This window comes from Pristiophorus japonicus, chromosome 5, assembly GCF_044704955.1.
Source record: "Pristiophorus japonicus isolate sPriJap1 chromosome 5, sPriJap1.hap1, whole genome shotgun sequence".
Classification (NCBI taxonomy): domain Eukaryota; kingdom Metazoa; phylum Chordata; class Chondrichthyes; family Pristiophoridae; genus Pristiophorus; species Pristiophorus japonicus.
In genome coordinates, this window is record NC_091981.1 from 47,243,519 (window position 1) to 47,266,292 (window position 22,774).

General features: G+C 44.2%; 1 protein-coding gene across 7 annotated transcripts in view; it reads left to right on the plus strand.

Annotated features, from left to right (window-relative positions):
* elmo1 (engulfment and cell motility 1 (ced-12 homolog, C. elegans)) overlaps positions 1-22,774 on the plus strand; it is a 351,421-nt gene that overhangs the window by 94,229 nt on the left and 234,418 nt on the right. For 6 of the 7 annotated variants that reach the window (XM_070880592.1, XM_070880596.1, XM_070880593.1 and 3 more), the window contains 2 exons: positions 5,075-5,125; positions 8,355-8,524. In XM_070880592.1, the coding sequence (XP_070736693.1) occupies positions 5,075-5,125; positions 8,355-8,524 (221 nt within the window). Of the gene's footprint in view, positions 1-3,023; positions 3,058-5,074; positions 5,126-8,354; positions 8,525-22,774 lie in introns of those variants that run through there. The other variant, XM_070880597.1, reaches the window with a different exon arrangement.

Genomic DNA, 22,774 nt, shown 5'->3' on the forward strand with positions numbered 1-22,774 from the left:
AGAGAGCAGAGGGAGAGGCGAGACCGAGAGAGAGCAGAGGGAGAGGCGAGACCGAGAGAGAGCAGAGGGAGAGGCGAGACCGAGAGAGAGCAGAGGGAGAGGCGAGACCGAGAGAGAGCAGAGGGAGAGGCGAGAGAGAGCAGAGGGAGAGGCGAGACCGAGAGACCAAGAGAGAGCAGAGGGAGAGAGCGCAGTGAGACCGAGGTCAGACAGACAGAAGAAAGACACACACAAGGGGACAATATAGATTTTAAGCTTGTGGTTTGCAGATCTGAGTTCTGGTATTGTGACAAGGCACTAAATCAGGCGATCCAGCATGGGGTAGGAGACGGATGAGGAGGAATTGGGGGGGTCTGGGTGAGATTTGTCACCCATTTACTTTGAATGGTTGGTAATTCTAGCCCTCCGAGCACACTTAACAGCAACGTTGGCAGAGATCTGGGAATGTGACTCATCTGCACTCTTTTTCATGGAGCGATGAAGGTCTGAGAGAGCAGGAAAATTAAAATATATTGTTAAATGTTGGCTGACTCTGTAATGATCACACATTGTGCAGTGTCTGGCTCTCTCTCAGTGCACTCTGTTATTTAGCTGCCTCGTCGACTCAGATCCATTTATTGCACATTTACACCACTCGTCTTTCACTGACACCTGGTTTGGCTGTTGGCTGCTCTCGGTGATACTTTGGCACCATGGTTGGGGTGGAACTGGTTCCTCTCCCTCCATTCCCTGTATTAACAACAACAACTTGCATTTATATAATGCCCTTAACATAGCAAAATGTCCCAAAGCGCTTCACTGGAGTGTTATCAGACATTATTTGACACTGAGCCACATGAGATATTAGGACAGCTTGGTCAAAGATGAGTGTCTTAAAGGAGTAGCGAGGTTTAGGGAGGGAATTCGAGTTTGTGGCCAAGACAGCTGAAGTCACCGGCTGTCAATGGTGGGGTAAAGGGGAGTGAGGAATGTGCAAGAGGCCAAACTTGGAGATATGCAGATCTTGGAGGGTTGCGGGGCTGGTGGAATTTACCGAGATAGAGAGGGGCGAGGCCATTAGGGGATTGACTGGGAGCCAATGTAGGACAGTGAGCACAGGGTGATGGGTGAACTAGCTTGGGCCTCTTCCTCACTCTCTCACTAACAACAGCGTCATCCTGTCCACCATCAACAGCCTCAATGTCGGGCAGCAATCCAGATACCAGGACTTTTCTCAGGTGCGTCAATGCTCATGCGTCTCTTGGCATTTTGCATCAGAGAACATGCGCTCAAAGAGGCTTGTTGTATCCCAGTATGTAGCCTCTGGTCCTCTACATGTGCCCACTCCTTCCTCTCTGCTCCAGCCTTCAGCCCCACTCTCTGCAACTCAACCCTCTACTATCTCTCTTCCATTGCTCTTAGAGGCCTCTTTTTAAAATCTGCCCTACTCTATTCATGCATCCACTCTTCTGCGAAACACATTGGGATGTTTTACTCATCAGAAGCCCGTGTGTAAATGCAAATTGCTGACTCACTGAGGAACTGGTGAGAGATGTATATCTGGTGAGCTCAGCTGTGACTTAATCTGATCGGTCTTGGGATTAAAGTTTAAATATCTCGCAGTTACCCATTAAAAATCCTCTAACTTTTATGTGGAAGCCTCTGAATACAGTTTATACTTTGAAGGTACAGGATATAATCTAGCTGCAGCTGCCCTCAGATGGTGAAAAGGGGAACTTCAAGAAATGTACTGATAAAAATTTGCGTTAAATAATTAACAAAATTCTTACTGAAGAGGGCCAGTAAAATAATTATTCATATGAAGATATGTATTGTAAAATAGGGAAACGATATTGTTTAGAAATTCAAAATTTAAAACAAGACACACAGGCTGCTTGGTGTCCTAATTAGATGCTTCCATCGATATTTTTTTCTCAAGACTTCCAACAACACTGAGGAGTTACATACATACATAGAATTACATGGAATTTACAGCACAGAAACAGACTTTCATCCCAACAGGTCTTTGCTGGTTTTTATGCTCCACACGAGCCTTCTCGCACCTTACTTCATCTAACCTTATCAGCATATCCTTCTATTCCTTTCTCTCTCATGTACTTATCTAGCTTCCCTTTAAATGCATCTATGCTAATGGTAGCGAGTTCTATATTCTCATCATTCTCCAGTTAAAGCAGTTTCTCCTGAATTCCCTATTGGATTTATTAGTAATATTTATGGTCCCCATTTTTACAAAAGTTATTTTCGGGTAAATAATTACTTTTCTGGCCCTGTTCATTAAGTATTTTGTTCATCATTTAACGTAAATTCATATCTTGCTTCTTCACCAATAACAACAACTTCCATTTGTTGCCTTTAACAGAAAAATAGTCACCGAGCCAAGAGAAGAGGTTAGGAGAGGACAACCCAAAGCTTGGTCATAGAGATGGTTGTTGAGGTTTTTAAAGGAAAAGAGAGCGGTAGAGAGGTTTAGGAAGGAATTCTGGTGGAGTTGAAGGCTTGGCCATCCGTGTTGGGGCAAAGGGAGATAGGGGTGTCCAAAAAGGCCAGAGTCAGAGGACCAGAGTTTTATGCTTGGTTGGGGTAAAGGGTCAGAGGAGATTGCAGAGGTGGGGTGAGGAAGAAGCCACGGAGAGATGTAAAGATGAGGACAAGGATTTTAAATTGATTGCATTCGGGGGAAGCTGTGGGTCAGCAAGGGCAGGGATGATGGGCGAGTGGGACAGGATATGTGCAGCAGAGTTTTAGAATTCTTGGAGTTTATGAAGGGAGGCGGTTGGAAGCTGGTGAGGAGCTCTTGGAGTAGGTGAGTCTGGAGGTGACGAAGGGGTCTGAACTATTGCAGGCAGTATTGCAGAAGTGGAAGTAAGTGGTATTTTGTGAGTGCAAGGGAACTTGGTGTGAAACTTAGCCCAGGGTTACAACAGGATGCCAAGGCTGAAAACAGCCTGCGGCAGTGGCTTTGTGGGAAGCAAGGGTGGAATCAGAGTCAGGGCCAAAGACACCTCCTTCCATCTTCCCACTGTGGAACTGAAAGAATTATAAACACAAATATGAGTGGTAAGATAACGTTAATATTATATATATGATGGGAGTTTACATTCGCTTTTTTTTCATTATGGTGCAGCTTAAAATCTCGTTTTATTGAAGAAACTGCACCAACCTCTCATCATATAAAGGCTGAAGCTTGCCACCTGGTGGTGGTGGTGCTGGTAGCACTTTACACACGTTTTGTTTATTTTATGTATTTATATATATATTGGCGCTGAAATTATGGTGTCTTCAACGGCATATGCTTAGCGTATGCCGTTGTGATCCTTCTTAAAGGCTCCGCATCTTCCAGGTTTCCACATGAGCTTGCGATTTGTCAAGGTATGTCATGAAATCAGTTTCGCTTGTGCCGGGCAAATAGCCCACAAAATTTTTATGGCTGATAAAAACAGGCATGGAGCCTGTTTTCATCAGCGCAAAGGTTATTATAAATCTTAAACATTTGAAAACAAAAAATGATGCACTTAAAATTAGTTTGTGCAAAATTGTCCGGGATTAAAGTGTTTAAAATTATTTTTCAAAAAATTATTATTTTATTTTATTTGATGTAATGAAGGAATTTTTAATTAAATTTGAAAATCAGAACATTTATATTTATTAGAATTGTGTAAATCCTTTAATTATTTGGGGATTCCATTGCATTTAATTAGGGGATTCCGTTCAGAAATGACTGCAGTGGAATCCTCCTTTATGATTGGAGGACCTGGCCCACATGATCCCAGGGACACTTCTAAACCGCCTGCATCCCTGGGATGCGTGAGCCTTTATGCAGGCGTATGCCTGGAGGCCTGAGACCCGAACTCTCCGCAGCCTGGGAGCCTAGAGGCAAGTTCGGAAATGTTTTGTGGGTCGGAGGCGTATTCCGGAAGTACATCTCCGACCGCAATTTCAGGGCCACTTTTTTTTTTTAAGGGTCTATTGTAGATTCTTCACTCAACCATACCTACATAGATGCCTTTTATTTTCTTTGTCTCTACTTCAAAGTGAAAAGTCTAGACTGAGTCTTAATAACTATTAACGCACTATTGTGTTAATTAGATTATTTCCTTTTTAATAACACTCATTCTTCCCTTCACCTTCAATGCTACTGATGTAAGATGGTTTTAAATACCCACTGTGTATGCATGGTTTAGATTTAAACTGATGCAGAGACCCAGTTTCTTAAGGGCATGTTTTTGTGTTGATTCATGGGTGGTCTGAAGCCATTGACTTCAGCGTCCCTCACAAACTCGATTACTTAGCGGCTGATTCCAACCCACTCCTTGGCCTCTGCCTCGAGATAAACCAGATAGTTTGCAACCTCGCAGTGCTTCCAACCCCCATATCTTCTCTATCTCTCCATAATAATGTGGAAATAAAAATCGGGTTTGTTTCTATAACGGGCATTTACTGTATCCCTCTGTGAGGCATTTTGTTAATTAGCACAGTATCTCAGTTTGATGCCTTTGAAGTACAAATTCATGTGGTTTTTGATTCTTCAATGTTTGCTCCTGATTCCAGATGACTACAATTATCAGTTGTTAAGCTGGGCTGCTTCTATTCTTGAGTGAAGGGCGTATCTCTGATTGACAATGTAAATGACTGTTTCCGTTATTAGTCTCTGTGGCACAGCATGTTTGTGTGTACTGATGCTCTGGGCTATTGACTGCAAGCACTTTCCCCACATGGTGAGAAACTGCCAAGGGACGGATAGCTACAAAATTCATGAACATATAGGAATTGCCAGATGGAAAAAGACAATCTAATTCACCACCTACCAATCCTGGTAGTTGTGTGATACAAGTGCAGCGTCCAAAATCCGCAGTTTTGGAATCTGGACTTGAGCCTCAGGATTCATCAGTGCGATCTCTGGACTCGCTTGGATTTCTGATCAATTACAATTGTGATGGAGAAAAGACTGGTGACTGATTATGATCACCAACCAGCAAGGACACAAACAAACTGAACAACATTTGATGAGTGAGGTACTTGTGATGTAAAATAAACCCAATTCTATATAACTGGTTGGATTTTTTCCCCCTTCTAGAACCGTAATGAAATAAAAAATGGGGCAATCCTTCGATTGGCAGCATCTCCAGTAAGTAGTTTATGTGACGTTCACACTTCTTTATGACCCTAGTCATTTATTATAATGCAGTTTTTACATTCAATAGTGTGACACTTTCAGTCTATTTAGCCTTTGGATGCTCTGGGTTTTGATAAGTAAGTTACCCGTTAGCCTTCCAAAAACTGAGTGCGACTATTGAGCTGGTTCTGCAGACTTTCACTATCTTGTGATAAAGGCACATGTGGTTCGGTTGGTAGGTAGCGCACTCTAAAAGCCAATGGCGCTAGAAATTCCATTTTTGGTCATAGCGTTTTTTTTCTGCCAAAAATACTGCTATGACTCCGCTATGATTTCGAGGCCTAACATTTGGGATAAAATGTGCCCAGTGGTAAAAATTGGCGTTGCATGAGGATTCGTGGCACAAACCGTGAATTTTCTGCAACTTTTCTCCGAGGCCAATACCGCTGCGAGTTGGGGGAAAACACCCCCAAAAAATTACAAAAATAAAAAATCACTTAACTATCGAATTGCTGTAAAAGAATCAAAAAAATTAAAACTTTAACTTTTTTGCAGCTCTTCATACCAAGGGCTGCAACACAGATTTTTCCCGGGCATTTTTTTTTGTCCTATCTATGGGTGTGCTGCGAGCCAAATTTTAGGCGAAAGTGCTTTTTCACGTCTTGCACGCCGGTGGTCCGTTCCCCAGTGATATTTTAAAAAATGCCGGTGCAAGACTTCTACGAATTTCCTGGCAAAAAACGGCGAAATATCGCCGACAAACTGGGCGCAAGATTGGGGAATTTCCAGCCCCATGAGTTCAAATCCCACTCCAGAGACTTGAGCACATAATCCAGGCTGACAATCCAGTGCAGTACTGAGGGAGTGCTACTCTGTTGGAGGTGCCATCTTTCTGATGAGACGTTAAACCATGGTCCCATCTGCTTTCTCAGGTCGACGCAAAAGATCCCACGGCACTATTTCGAAGAATAGCAGTGAATTATCCCCGGTGTCCAGGCCAATATTTATCCCTCTACCAGCATCACTAAAACAGATTTATCTGGTTATTATCACATTCTGTTTGTGGGAGCTTGCTGTGCACAAATTGGTTGCTGCATTACCTCATTACAACAGAGACTACACTTCAAAAGTACTTTGTTATCTGTAACGAGCTTTGGGACATCCTGGGGTTGTGAATGGCACTATATAAATACAAGTCTTTCTTCATCTGACAATGATGGGGTGAATTTGGAAGAAAGGAGAACTTAATTGGGGTGTCTGTCACATTTGAAGGGTTGTGCTTTTGAAGAGAGAGAAAAAAGAAAAACTTAAATTTATATAGTGCCTTTCACGACAAATGACGTCCCAAAATTCAATGAAGTACTTTCTGAAGTGCAGTCACTGGTGTAATGCAGGAAACACGGCAGCCAATTTGTGCACAGCAAGCTGCCACAAACAGCAATGTGACAATGACTAGATCCTCTGTTTTAGTGATAATGCTGAAGGATAAATATTAGCCAGGGCACTGGGGATAACTCCCCTGCTCTTCGAAATAGTGCCATGGGATCTTTTACGTCCACCTGAGAGAACAGACGGGCCCTCGGTTCAACGTCTCATCCAGAAGACAGCATCTCCTGCAGTGCAGCACTCCCTCAGTACTGCATTGGAGTGTCAGCCTAGATTTCTGTGCTCAAGTGTTTGGAGCGGACCTTGAACCCACAATCTTTTGACTCAGAGGCGAGAGTGCTACCAACTGATCCACAGCTGACACAGAGATGCAAGAACAATCTTTAAGGAAGGGAAAACCAGTCATTTTCTGTTGGGATTTTTTTCTCCTCTGAGGATGGGTCAGGATTTTGTGAAACCACCTGCCAACTTTCACTGAAACAACGACCCTCCGATCGATCTCGGGGTCTGCCTATTTACAGCAATTGGAACTTGTGGCCATAAAAGAAGAGAGCCCTAACTTAGCAGCAGAATAATACTCTGTGTCACATGACATTACAGTCTTGTAATAAAGCAACACACACTTTCCCATTTGCGAAGCCACAGGGAATCCACTAGTTATTAAATCTTTTAGATGATAAACTCACATCTCTTGTAAAATTTGTTGTTTTAATGCAAGCCTGTAACTTATTACTCAATATCATGATTGATTTATTATATTTTAAACAATTACATAAATTCTTTCTCTCTCATCCCTATGACTCAGTGATTTAATACACCACATGGTTTACACTGAGCCAGGTTTAATGTCTGTGCCAAGTTAGCTGAAAGATAGAAAGAGCTTAGATATATATAGAGCTTCAGGGCACCTCAAAGCACGAGGTAGCCAATGAATAACTTTTGAAGTGTAGTCATTATTGTACAGACAATTTGCACACAAGATCCCACAAACAGCAATTGAGATAAATGACAAGTTACATCTGTTTTTAGTGAAGTTGGTTGAGGAAAAATATTGACCAGCGCATCAAAAGAACTCCCCTCCTCTTCAAATAGTGCCATGGAGTCTTTTACCCCATGAGATAGTGGAGTTGAGGTCGAAGATCAGCCATGATCTTATTGAATGGCGGAGCAGACTCAAGTGGCTGTATGGGCTACTCCTGTTCCTAATTCTTATGTTCTTTACGTCCACTTAGAGGGCAGACGAGGCCTCAGTTTAACATCTCATCCAGAAGATGACACCTCTAACAGTGCAGCACTCCCTCAGTACTGCACAGGGAGTGTCACCCTAGATTTTGTTCTCAAGTTTCGAGAGTGGGGCTTGAACTCCGAGGCGAGAGTGCTGCCAACTGAGCCAAGCTCACACTGAGGACAATGGGGGGGGGGGGGGTACTACATCGGCCGTTTCCCATTGCTGACCACACAGGCCCGTTTCCCATTCCTTTTTCTACTGCTTGTTTCCCATTCCTTCCCCCACTGCCTATTTTCCATCCCCCCCATGCGTCATTGTACACTCCCTCACATGTGAAGACTTTCTTTTAAATGCCAATCTCGCATTGCATTTTCCGTTGGACAGTCAGTAGAGTTCGGCTGCAATGCCCCTCGCTGTCAAATAAGCTTCTGACCCTCTATGCCTGCGGCTTAGTCGTAAATAATGGCCACTCGATTTGGGTACTGGGAGGCTGCTGATTTCCATGGAACTGTGTCCCATTTTGGATCCAGTTCACTCTGGAGAGAAGGAGCAACAAAATAGCATTTTCGTTTAGAGTACATTTTCTGCCATGTTCTTTTTGTTTTTTGGCATGTGTCTTTTATCTAGACTCAGACTGCGCAGGGGCTCCATGAAAGAATCCAGTCTTCCAGCATGGATGCCAAGTTAGAAGCACTGAAAGACTTGGCTAGTCATTCCCGTGACATCACTTTTGCCCAGGAGTTCATTAATCTCGATGGTATCTCTCTCCTAACTCAGATGGTGGAAAGTGGCTCTGAGTAAGTATCCGTACACCTTGATGTAGTCTGAGTTTAATTATAATAAGCAGCTGGATGGGAAGACTGAAGTCCAGTGGATAAGCAAAGATGTGTCGTGATGATTGGGGAGCCAGTGTTTAGATGGGGGACAGGGGCAGGAGTTCTGTAACATCTGTGATGCACTGAGAATTAAGTTATTAAACCATAGGGAGGCAATAATGCAAGCGCTTGGACTTCAGTTTGCAATTTAGTTTTGCAGGCCGAAATAACCTTAAAATGCGTTTTTTATTCATTCTTGGGATGTGGGCATCGCTGGCAAGGCCAGCATTTATTACCCACTCCGAGTTGCCCTGGCTTGCTCAGCCACTTGAGAGGGCACTTAAGAGTCAAATCGCGTTGGTGTGTCTGGAGTCACATCTAGCTCAGCCAGGCAGGTTTCCTTTCTTAAAGGACATCAGTGTTGAGGTTTTTAACCACAATCCGACAGCCTGAGTTTCCAGATTTTTAAACTGAATTCAAATTCTCAAACTGCCACGGTGGGATTTGAACTCTCGCTCTCTGGATTATTGGTCCAGTAACATAATCACTACACTACCGGGTTGGTCTGGTGTTCTTTCTCCAATAGCAGCAGCTGCTGAATTGCTCTTGCTACAGAGGATAGGTTACCGATCCCCTGGAACCTGTCCGAGCAGTCAGCCAGTGGTTGGGCATCACTGTCGCCCAGTGTTAAATCCACAGTCCAGCTACTGGCGGCACTTCTGGTTTAAATAACCTGCACAAGGGTCCGATTCTAGCCACGTGAAAGCTGTAAAAAGACGTTAACATGCCCAGGCCTCCAGAGTAAGGAAAACTTGCAAAAGAAACTGCACAGAAAATAAGATCAAAATAATCAAGACAAAATTGGAAATCAAACAATCAACCAGCAAGAGTGGAGAGACAATGTTCGCCAAAATCACCGCTAGCTTCAAACAAAAAAATGATTGACTAATGAATAATAGCACTAATTTAGAGACTTTCATTTTTTGAAAATTGAAATTATTAATTTAAAACATCCGACTATAAAGAAGGACCGAATGTGTTAACTCCTTGAACGGGCTTTTTGCTTTTTTGTGCGGGCGGGGAGGGAGGTGGCGGAGGAATACTCAAATGCTTATTGTGCTGTATGTGAAAGTCGCAGGTGCCTCACTTTTATTGCAGGATAAATTCACTGATCCCTCACTCTCAATGGGAAGCGGCATTGGAAGTGAATGCAAGTCGGAGACTCAACCTTCCACTGTTGTAGCACTGTCTCCCATCCATGCTCCTTGCAGGCTCCCCAGTGTTGTAGCTATGTCCCTGACGCACGCTCGCTTTGGATGCAGCTTTCTGACCCCACACTTTCTGCAATCAGATATCCCTGTTAGCCTAATGCTGCGCAACAACACGGCACTCTAATGCAGCCATTTCCGGCAAGGGTTTATGCACCTGTTTACCAGTTTGGTGTTAACTTTATGCCAGCATTGGTGTGACCTTGCAATGGCATTGCTAAGGGCCACAGCAGTTGTTTCCCGGTGTTGGCTACAGCATTAAAACCAGTGTCGCACAAGCTAATGGCCCGCCCTCCGGCCAGAAGCTAATGGGCGCCCCCCCCTCTTGGCCAGAGGCTAATGGAGACCCTCCCAAGCCCCCGGCCAGAGGCTAATAGCCCCCAGCCTGGGGCTTAATGGAGTCCCCCCCCCCCCCGGTCAGAAGCTAATGGGCCCCCCTCCCCCCCAATGTGCGCTGTTTACTAGTTTTGAGCGTTTTCCTGGAGCCCTGAAACGCTGACCTATGCGAACAGCAGCTCTCTGAATTTCAGAGGAGCCTCTACTACCACAGACTGCGGCTGGGTATAACCCCTACAGGTTGAGGCAGAAAGCTTCCTCAATGTGGCTTCTTGATGCTAGTGCTTGTTGTGAAAGCAATGTTCAAATTCTGCACTGGAACTGCCGGTGAGTCCATGGAAAGGTGAGCCCACAGGCGTTGGCCATCTAAACATGACCTTCGCCTCCTGTGGGACAGAACTACACCACACAGCAGCGAAAGCCCTTTATGATTTGTGTATATTTTTGTAAAAAGAGTAACACTTACACTTTTGTTTGGAGATGACTTGATTCTTGCTGCTAATCGGTTCCAAACTTCAATTTTGTGTGCTGAACTCGGGAGGCTGCGGGTAGTTTCTGTGCAATAGGGTTGCATCTTTTGACCAAGCAGGTGAAATATGTAAATCTTTTTCGGTCCAGAGATTCTAGTATTGGGCCCACTAACTTCTATGTAAATAAGCCGGCACTGAGTTAAAGTAATGCCAAGAACTGTTGGAGTCCTTAAACACCATCAGCATTGGAGAGTTGGAGAGATACTGAGTACTGACCTATATTCTAGGGAACGTGTGTCTGCTTCTCCCCATCACCTCAGTGTAATATCCAACCAGCGCACATTTTTCCTCCTTGGCATTTAGTTCCAAGCTAATAGCCCCTGTTTTGTTTTATATTTCTTTGTGATATCCAGATGAGGGTATGCTCTCTGCCGTGTCAGGTCTGGGGCAGGTTTGGCAGATCAATATTCCTGGTTATAGGATTTTTAGACAAGATAGAGAGTGGGGTAAAAAAGGGGAGAGGGGTGTTGCAGTACTAATTAAAGAAACTATTACAGCGGTGAGGAGGGATGATATGTTAGAGGGATCATCAAATGAGGCCATATGGGTCGAATTGAAAAATAAAAAAGGGGCGATCACACTGCTGGGTGTGTATTATAGACCCCCAAACGGTGGGAGGGAGATAGAGAAGCAAATATGTAGGCAAATTGCTGCGAAGTCCAAAAACCATAGGGTAGTAATAGTAGGGGATTTTAACTATCTAAATATTGATTGGGACAAATATAGTGTAAAGGGTACAGAGGGTGCGGAATTCTTGAAATGCATTCAAGAGAACTTTTTTAGTCAGTATGTAGCTAGCCCAACACGAGGGGGCGGTCTTGGATTTAGTTTTGGGGAATGAAGCTGGGCAGTTTGAAGGGGTATTAGTGGGAGAGCACTTGGGTGCCAGTGACCATAATTCAGTCAGATTCAAGTTGGTTATGGATAGGGACCAGGATAGGCCTGGAATAAAAGTCCCGAATTGGGGAAAAGCTAATTTTGCTAAGTTAAGGAGTGATTTGGCCATAGTGGACTGGAAACAGCTACTTGTGGGTAAATCAGTGTCGGAACAGTGGAAGGCATTCGAGGAGGAGATCCGGAAGGCGCAGGCCAAACATGTGCCCTTAAAGAAAAAGGGTGGGAATAATAATTCTAGAGCCCCCTGGATGTCTAGGGACTTGCAGCGGAGGATAAAGAAAAAAAAGGGAAGCGTATGTCATATCCCAACAGCTAAATACAATAGAATCTTTAGAGGAATATAGAAAGTTAAGAGGCAAAATTAAAAAGGAAATTAGGGATGTTAAGAGAGAGCATGAGAAATTCTTGGCTAGTAAAATTAAGGAAAATCCTAAGATGTTCTATTATTAAGAATATTAAGAATAAGAGGGTAACTAAAGAAAGGATAGGTCCTGTTAGAGACCATGAGGGTAATCTTTGTGTGGAGGCGGAGGATGTTGGTAAGGTTCTTAACGAATACTTTGCATCTGTTTTCACAAAGGAAAGGGACAATGCAGATATTGCTATCGAGGAGGAGTGTGATGATATGGATAAAATAAATATAGTGAGAGAGGAAGTATTAAGGGGTTTAGCAGCTTTGAAAATAGATAAGTCCCCAGGCCCAGATGAAATGCATCCCAGGCTGTTGAGCGAAGTAAAAGAGGAAATAGCAGAGGCCTTGACCATCATTTTCCATTCTTCTTTGGATCTGGGCATGGTGTCAGAGGATTGGAGGACTGCTAATATAGTACCCTTGTTTAAGAAGGGAGAAAGGGAAAGGCCGAGTAATTACAGGCCTGTCAGCCTAACCTCAGTGGTGGGAAAATTATTGGAAAAAATCCTGAAAGACAGGATAAATCTACATTTGGAAAGGCAAGGATTCATTAGGAACAGTCAGCATGGATTTGTTATGGGAAGATCATGTTTGACGAACCTGATTGAATTTTTTGAAGAGGTAACCAAGAGGGTCGATGAGGGTAGTGCGTACGATGTAGTATATATGGACTTTAGCAAAGCTTTTGATAAGGTCCCACATGGTAGACTGGTCATGAAGGTCACCTGGGCAGGACCGGAACCATTGCGGCCCTGGAGCTGCGGGTGGATTCACTCTGGAGCATGCACGATGCTGAGAATGATGTGAATAGCACGTTTAGCGAATTGGTCTCACCGCAGGTAAAGGGTACACAGCCGGATAGTAAATGGGTGACCAACAGGAAGAGCAGTGCAAGGAAGGTAGTGCAGGGGTCCCCTGCGGTCATCCCCCTGCAAAACAGATACACTGCTTTGGGTACTGTTGAGGGGGATGACTCATCAGGGGAGGGCAGCAGCAGCCAAGTTCATGGCACCATGGGTGGCTCTGCTGCACAGGAGGGCAGGAAAAAGAGTGGGAGAGCTATAGTGATAGGGGATTCGATTGTAAGGGGAATAGATAGGCGTTTCTGCGGCCGCAACCGAGACTCCAGGATGGTATGTTGCCTCCCTGGTGCAAGGGTCAAGGATATCTCGGAGCGGGTGCAGGACATTCTGAAAAGGGAGGGTGAACAGCCAGTTGTCGTGATGCACATAGGTACCAATGATATAGGTATAAAATGGGATGAGGTCCTACGAGACGAATTTAGGGAGCTAGGAGCTAAATTAAAAAGTAGGACCTCAAAAATAGTAATCTCAGGATTGCTACCAGTGCCACGTGCTCGTCAGAGTAGGAATCGCAGGATAGCGCAGATGAATACATGGCTTGAGGAGTGGTGCAGAAGGGAGGGATTCAAATTCCTGGGGCATTGGAACCGGTTCTGGGGGAGGTGGGACCAGTACAAACCGGACGGTCTGCACCTGGGCAGGACCGGAACCAATGTCCTGGGGGGAGTGTTTGCTAGTGCTTTTGGGGAGGAGTTAAACTAATATGGCAGGGGGATAGGAACCTATGCAGGGAGGCAGAGGGAAATAAACGAGTAAAAGGGAGACAGAGGCAAAAGATAGAAAGGAGAATAGTAAAAGTGAAGGGCAGAGAATCCCAAAGCAAAAAACAAAAAGGACCACATTACAGCAAAATTCTAAAGGGGCAAAGTGTGTTAAAAAGACAACCCTGAAGGCTTTGTGCCTCAACGCGAGGAGTATTTGGAATAAGGTGGACGAATTAACTGCGCAGATAGCAGTTAATGGATACGATGTAATTGGCATCACAGAGACATGGCTCCAGGGTGACCAAAGCTGGGAACTCAACATCCAGGGGTATTCAACATTTAGCAAGGATAGACAGAGAGGAAAAGGAGGCAGGGTGGCGTTGCTGGTTAAAGAGGAAATTAATGCAATAGTAAGGAAGGACATTGGCTTGGATGATGTGGAATCTGTATGGGTGGAGCTGCGGAATACCAAAGGGCAGAAAACGCTGGTGGGAGTTGTGTACAGGCCACCAAACAATAGTAGTGAGGTTGGGGACAGCATCAAACAAGAAATAAGGGATGTGAGCAATAAAGGTACAGCAGTTATCATGGGCGACTTTAATTTACATATAGATTGGGCTAACCAAACTGGCAGCAATGCGGTAGAGGAGGATTTCCTGGAGTGTATTAGGGATGGTTTTCTTGACCAATATGTCGAAGAACCAACTAGAGCGCTGGCCATCCTAGACTGGGTGATGTGTAATGAGAAGGGACTAATTAGCAATCTTGTTGTGCAAGGCCTCTTGGGGAAGAGTGACCATAATATGGTAGAATTCTTTATTAAGATTGAGAATGACACAGTTAATTCAGAAACTAGGGTCCTAAACTTAAGGAAAGCTAACTTCGACGGCATGAGGCGTGAATTGGCAAGAATAGACTGGCAAACGATACTTAAAGGGTTGACGGTGGATAAGCAATGGCAAACATTTATAGATCACATGGATGAACTTCAACAGTTGTACATCCCTGTCTGGAGTAAAAATAAAACAGGGAAGGTGGCTCAACCGTGGCTAACGAGGGAAATTAAGGGTAGTGTTAGATCCAAGGAAGAGGCATATAAACTGGCCAGAAAAAGCAGCAAACCTGAGGACTGGGAGAAATTTAGAATTCAGCAGAGGGGGAAAATAGAGTGCGAGAGGAAGCTTGCTGGGAACATAAAAACTGACTGCAAAAGCTTCTATAGATAAGTGAAGAGAAAAAGATTAGTGAAGACAAACGTAGGTCCCTTGCAGTTGGACTCGGGTGAATTAATCATGGGGAACAAAGAAATGGCAGACCAATTGAACAAATACTTTGGTTCTGTCTTCACGAAGGAAGACACAAATGACCTTCCGGATGTGCTTGGGGACCGAGGGTCTAGTGAGAAGGAGGAACTGAAGGATATCCTTATTAGGCGGGAAATTGTGTTGGGGAAATTGATGGGATTGAAGGCCGATAAATCCTCGGGGCCTGATTGTCTGCATCCCAGAGTACTTAAGGAGGTGGCTCTATAAATAGTGGATGCATTGGTGATCATTTTCCAACAGTCTATCAACTCTGGATCAGTTCCTATGGACTGGAGGGTAGCTATTGTAACAACACTTTTTAAAAAAGGAGGGAGAGAGAAAACGGGTAATTATAGACCGGTTAGCCTGACATCAGTAGTAGGGAAAATGTTGGAATCAATTATTAAAGATTGAAATAGCAGCACATTTGGAAAGCGGTGACAGGATCGGTCCAAGTCAGCATGGATTTATGAAATCTTCTGGAATTTTTTGAAGATATAGTGGACAAGGGAGAACCAATGGATGTGGTGTATTTGGACTTTCAAAAGGCCTTTGACAAGGTCCCACATAAGAGATTGGTGTGCAAGATCAAGGCACATGGTATTGGGGGTAATGTACTGGCGTGGATAGAGAATTGGTTGGCAGTCAGGAAGCAGAGAGTCGGGATAAACAGGTCCTTTTCGGAATGAGAGGCAGTGACTAGTGGAGTGCCGCAGGGCTCAGTGCTGGGACCCCAGCTATTTACAATATACATTAATGATTTGGATGAAGGAATTGAGTGTAATATCTCCAAGTTTGGAGATGACACTAAACTGGGTGGCGGTGTGAGCTGTGAGGAGGATGCTAAGAGGCCTCAGGGTGATTTGGACAGGTTAGGTGAGTGGGCAAATGCATGGCAGATGCAGTATAATGTGGATAAATGTGAGGTTATCCACTTTGGTGGCAAAAACAGGAAGGCAGAATATTATTTGAATGGTGGCAGATTAGGAAAAGGGGAGGTGCAACGAGACCTGGGTGTCATGATTCATCAGTCATTGAAAGTTGGCATGCAGGTACAGCAGGCGGTGAAGAAGGCAAATGGCATGTTGGCCTTCATAGCTAGGGGATTTGAGTATAGGAGCAGGAAGGTCTTACTGCAATTGTACAGGGCCTTGTTGAGGCCTCACCAGGAATATTGTGTCCAGTTTTGGTCTCCTAATCTGAGGAAGGACATTCTTGCTGTTGAGGGAGTGCAGCGAAGGTTTACCAGACTGATTCCAGGGATGGCTGGACTGACATATGGATCAACTGGGCCTTTATACACTGGAGTTTAGAAGGATGAGAGGGGATCTCATAGAAACGTATGAGATTCTGACGGGACGGGACAGGTTAGATGCGGGAAGAATGTTCCCGATGTTGGGGAAGTCCAGAACCAGGGGACACAGTCTTAGGATAAGGGGTAGGCCATTTAGGACTGAGATGAGGAGAAACTTTTTCACTCAGAGAGTTGTTAACCTGTGGAATTCCCTGCCGCAGAGAGTCGTTGATGCCAGTTCATTGGATATATTCAAGAGGGAGTTAGATATGGCCCTTACGGCTAAAGGGATCAAGGGGTATGGAGAGAAAGTGGGAAAGGGGTACTGAGGTGAATGATCAGCCATGATTATATTGAATGGTGGTGCAGGCTCAAAGGGCTGAATGGCCTACTCCTGTACCTATTTTCTATATTTTCTATGTTAAGGCACATGGGATCCATGGCAAAGTGGCAAGTTGGATCCAAAATTGGCTTAGGGGTAGGAAGCAAAAGAGTAATGATTGATGGATGTTTTTGTGACTGGAAGGATGTTTCCAGTGGGGTTCCGCAGGACTCAGTACTGGGTCCCTTGCTTTTTGTGGTATATATCAACGATTTAGATTTGAATATAGGGAGTATGATTAAGAAGTTTGCAGGCGACACTAAAATTGGCTGTGTGGTTGATAATGAAGAGGAACGTCATGGGCTACAGGAGGATATCAATCTACTGGTCAGGTGGGCAGAGCAGTAACAAATGGAATTTAATTCCGAAAGTGTGAGGTGATGCACTTTGGGAGGGTTAATAAGGAAAAGGTATACACATTAAACGGTAGGCCACTTAATAGTGTAGATGAACAAAGGGACCTTGGAGTGCTTGTCCACAGATTCCTGAAAGTAGCAGACCAGGTGGTTAAGAAGTCATACGGAATGCTTGCCTTTATTGGCCGAGGTATAGATTATAAGAGCAGGGAGGTTATGCTTATATTGTATAATACTTTTGTTCGGCCACAGCTGGAGTACTGCATGCAGTTCTGGTCGCCGTATTATAGGAAGGACATGATTGCACTAAAGAGGGTGCAGAGGAGATTTACTAGGATGCTGCCTGGAATGGAGAATCTTAGTTATGAGGACAGGTTGGATAGGCTGGGTTTGTTCTCATTGGAACATAGGAGGTTGAGAGGAGACTTCATTGAAGTGTACAAAATATTGAGGGGCCTGGACAGTAAGGGCCTATTTCCATTGGTGGAGTGGTCTATTATGATGGGACATAGTTTTACGATGGTTGTTGGAAGGTTTAGAGGGGATTTGAGGGGGGGCTTCTTTACGCAGAGGGTTGTGGGGATCTGGAACTCGCTGCCTGGAAGAGTGGTGGATGCAGAAACCCTCACCACTTTTAAGAGATGATTGGATGGGCACCTGCAAGGTTACGGACCTAGAGCTGGTAATTGGGATTAGACTGGATGACCTTTTGTTGGATGGCGCAGATATAATGGTAAGTACTGTAGGGAATCGAATAAGGCCAGGATGATTTCCTCGATCGCCTGGATGGGTCAGAGACGAATTTTCCAAGATTTTTTCTCCCTAAATTGGCCTGGGTTTTTTAATCTGGTTTTTGCCTCTCCCAGGAGATTACATGGCTCCGGTTGGGGTAGAGTGTAGAATGTTTCAGTATAAGGGATGTCGCAGTTGTGTGAGGCGGACTGGTTGGGCTGGGTGCTCTTTGCCTTTCCGTCATTGTTCATAGGTTTATATGTAACCTTTAGGGCTGCTGACCGAGGGCCGTGCGGCTCTTTGTCGGCTGGCGTGGACACGATGGACCGAAATGGCCGCCTTCTGCGCTGTAAATTTCTATGTTTCTTTGTGTCGCATGAGGGTGAATGTCAAGGTGTGCATTTAGAAGCTGTTTCAGAAGCAAAATAATAAAAACATGCCTCTGCAGCACAAGGAGACAGCATGTTGGAGGTCCTTGTTCTTTATTCAGTTGTGTTGCCATAGTCTCCTGAATGTGTAGATACTTGTCTTTGGAGGAGTGGTGAAAATCTGCTGAGGGTTTTAAAGAGTTTTTTTTTCTTACGCCCATTTAAAAAATGCATTTTATTCTCTTTCCTTGTTACCTCCTGGTTGAGAGGGTGAGCAGGCATCTGTCGCCAGGTGATCTCCCACCACAACCCTATTGCAAACTTTAGATATGTTCCGTCCATTAGTCTTTTCCTCTGATCGAACTTTCTCTTAATCTCCCAGCACAAACACAGACCCATATAAAGAGGTGGGAAGGGGATAGCAGCAATTTCGGGGCTTGTAATGGGAGTGGATATCGAGAGCAATCTCAGGACTTGTCATAAGAATGGGTAATTGGGACCAATATTAGAACTTGAAGCAGAGAGAGACATACCCATCCTACCTCTGTTTGATGCTTCCCTGATCTAGGGTTGGCGGGATTGCAATGTGCGGGATTCACAGATGAAGCAGAACTCTTGGGGACTTGAGAGGTGTCAGTGAGTCTGCAAGGGAGTTCCCATGTGCTCAGTTCTGCGTTGTGATTTTTTTTGTGGGGGGGGGGGTGCGGAAGCGCTAACTGTGAACAAAAGGGATATAACTCTTTCAAATAAAAATACAGATTTCCTCTTGTGTAATAGAAGTGCAAGCCTGCTCTTTGTAATGAATTTCTGCCCAGATCAATGAAATAAAACTGGGTTATTTTAGGTTTATTTGTAAGCTATCCAAGTCGAGTCTGGGTGGAGTGCTTGTAGCTGTTTTCCATTGTGAAGGTGCAGTATGCAGAACTCCATTACTGTAGTCCGCTGTCACTGTAATTTATTTCCCACAACCTTTGTTCAGCTGTTTGTAGGTCTCACTAGAATAGCAATGCGCTCATTTCTAACCCAACACTGAGCAGTGAATAAGCAATTGTTCTACTCCAGGGCCTCAAGTGAAAGAACCTCATCCAGTCACAGGTGGAAATGAGGTCATATGACTTAATGTGACTTCCTCAAGACCATGCATTGCTCAGAGCGAGAAGTAACATTTACAAGATACACCAGAGTAATTTCCTTCCCGTTTGTCTGAATAAAGCAGAAGTAAAACCATTTGTATTTGGGTGTGGAGGTGAAGGTGGTTAAGGCTAATTTTAATTGTAGGTTTAGATGCTGGCAGCTGAAGCCACATTCTCCTGTTTTAAATACACTGCACCATCATAAATTAGTTCCCTTTTGGTGATTTCCATTTCTTAACCTACAAGAGTATTTGCTAACTGTCTAACTGATGGGTAATGTGCACAGGCTGAGACGCACTAAGTGGTGCAGCTTTGCAGTTTTGGAAACTCAAGTGTGCAGAAGGAGAATATTCCCGTGTGGCGAGTGAGTTAAATCGTCGAGGTCCTGGAGACCGAGGGATCCACACTACAGGAATTTTTAAAAAAACACTTCCTGTCCCACTTTAACACTTACTATTGTGCTTTCCTGTTCTTTTCCTGCGTGTTAAGAGAAATGGTAGGCGGCTAGTGGAGATTTACATCTTCATTACTAGATTTAATTAACAATTAGCATTTTTTAATAAACGACTCAGTCGTTTAGTCCCTGTCCTGATCTCCCCAAATCTGACACATGTACTGTTTGTAAAAATGAATCATTTGTACCTTAGCGTGCACAATTCACAATTGCACTAGTTTCCAGAAACTGTAACGGAGAGAATAGACGAGCAACAAGAATAGGGAAATACTGATGGGTTTCTGATTTGGGCATGTCAAGTTATGTGTAACCTGATCAACCATATCAATCAGGAGTGACAGAATGTGGCGCATTGTTCAATATCCTGGGAGTTCATAAATGCATAGAAATGGGACAAGAGCAGACAGCTCCAGTTGAAGAACTAGTGTGATGGACCCAATGGCCTCCTTATGCGCTGTAATTTCTGCGATACAACTGGACAGGAACTGCAGGTCTAGAAGTACAGTTGTTAAAAACAATCACACCATAATCTCCCTGTGAGCCACAGAAACAAGTTACCTAATAACATTTAAATATCTAGAGATTTGCACAGAATATTCAAGTAGAAGATTGACAGATTGTGGAGTGTTGATGGAAGTTTGATCTTAGGCTTGACCATTGGCGCGGACGCGATGGGCCGACATGGCCTCCTTCCATGCTGTGGATTTCTATGCCCGATTCAGTCATGACCTGACGTGCACATATGTGCACTGTCCAGCAGGGAGCAGTGGCTAGCAAGCAAGAGCGAAAAATAAGGTTGTTTTGTCTTATTCTTAGTTCAAGGGTCTTGAGGCATATTGTATTGCCTTGATTGCTGCGCCTGACTGAGACCATATCACATTAGTTTGAGTGGAAATACTAACTCTCTCCAGTTGAATTTAAATAATTTTATGTTTATTTTTTTCTTCCGACTTTGGTTTAAAATGTAACTATAAAAAATGTTCCATATTTTCTTCTTAGTAGCTTATCGAATGACACAACCTTGACATAGGTAGAGAACAGATTGGTGATGTGGGTTTTCTGGTAATTCCCAGGAATGCTGCTGTGTGTTAGCTGGCAGGGTGGGTGGGGTGAGTGTCCTGGAGAATCACCCAAAGTGAACCCTTGCCAATGTTCTCTCTCCCTTCAGCGAGGCACTTCCCATCTGCTTGATGCAGTGCCCGAGAACCAGGACATGTTCAGCAACTCGCTCTCTGAGATAGAGCCTGAATGCGGCCTCCAATCTGGGCCAGGATTTGAAGCAGGTCCTTCCAGATGCAAGGCCATTCAGTGATTGATTGATTTTAATAAAGTCATAATGATTCTGTAGATGCAGCATCAGTAAATTGAGGTGTTTACTTGTTGAGTGGAGCAGGTCTATATCTTGGTGTGCAAAGATACGTTGTGTTTTATTAAGTTATTTTCCTCATTCCTCCTTTGAAAACACTGGTTCATGATGGGTCTGGTTTCATGACTGCTGACTGCTCACCCGCGTGTCCCTCCTACATATGCAAACCCTAGACAGCGGGCATTGGCGGTCTAGTCAACCATAGGGGCCATGGGTGTCCCTGTCCCTCCCCTGAAGCCCACACGCTGGCACTTTTCAACAGGAACAGCTGGGAGCTGAAATCTGGCCGATTTCTCCCCTCTGTAGACATGAGGCGCTGCGTCCCAGTGCCAAGACTCAGCATAGACTAGGGATGGAATTTGGGACCTTCCTGATCTGTGTCGTGTAGAAATCATAACAAGTGGACACATTTACAACAGGGCCAGTGGGGAAGGGGTATGTTACAATGTGTATTTTAGGATTGATTTTGCAATGTTAGAAATAATCTGAATAAACAGCATTCAGGACACATTATTATTAATAATGTAAATATAAGCACATAAATATTGAGGTTGAGTAATTAATGTTTGTTTTGAATTTTTAGTTTATATATAACTACCTGTGATTCGGTGTTGTGGATAAGACTGTAGATATGATTTAAGGGTATAAGAATGTGGAACATGCTGCCAGATAAGTAGTTGAGGTGAATCATATAGATGCCTTTAAGGAGAAGCTAGATAAACACATGAGGGAGAAAGGAATAGCAGGTTATGCTGATAGGTTGAGATAAAGTAGGGTGGTAGGCTGCTCATGTGGAGCATAAACACCATCATAGACAAGTTGAACCGAATGGCCTATTTTTGTGCCGTAAATTCTTTGTAATTCTATGTAAGGTACATTTAACAGCTGACATGGCGGGTGCAACCTTCCAATGCCTCAGCACACCAGCAGCTCCTCGCACGGAGCGAGCAACCTTTCAGAAATCAGGAAACCATCGGCTGCAATTCCACATCCCGTCCAACGCATGTGCTGCGATTCTACCCGACACGCCGCCAGCAGCACTTAAGGTTCCCTGGAAAATTTTCCCCCTGCCCGGTTACTTCGCTCCTTCACACAGGAAGAGGGAAAATGCAATCAAAGGTCTACTACATTAACCTGTCTGACAATAACTTACCTGGTGAGGTGTGCTGAGGATGGTGTCAGAACAAAACATTGTGCTGGTAGAGTTTATGAAGGGTTTGAATAGAGTAAATCTGGAGAAAATGTTTCCACTGGCAAGAGGGTCGGTAACCAGCCAATTTAAGATAATTGGCAAAAGAAACCAGAGAGGAGATGAGAAGAATTTTTTTTAATGCAGTGAGTTAAGATGACCTGGAATACACTGTCAACGTATGGTGGAAGCAGAATCATTGTAACTTTCAAAAGGAAATTGGATAAATACTTGAAGGGGAAAGAATTGCAGGACTATGGGGAAAGAGCAGGGAAGCACGAAGGGCCAAATAGCCTCTTTCTGTGCTGTATGATTCGAGTTTACAACACTCCCATTTATTCTAATGTGGATGAGTACAATGGGATTATGAGCACAATAATTGCTCATTTGGGTTTATATTTTATTTCCTCTCCCCATTTCCCCCCCCCCCCCCCTTTTTTGCTGTGGGTGAAGGAGTAGAGCGTGGCTGTGATTTATCAAATAATGTTTACACACACCCCGTTCAGACCTGTGGCTCCTTTGGTTGCTATATTTTGGAGGCCCGTTATGTTGCCCCAACCGCTGCCTCTGTCTAAGATCATATGAGATTAGTTTGAGTGGGGATATTACCTTGGCCCCAGTTGGATGGAAGTAATTTTGCCTTC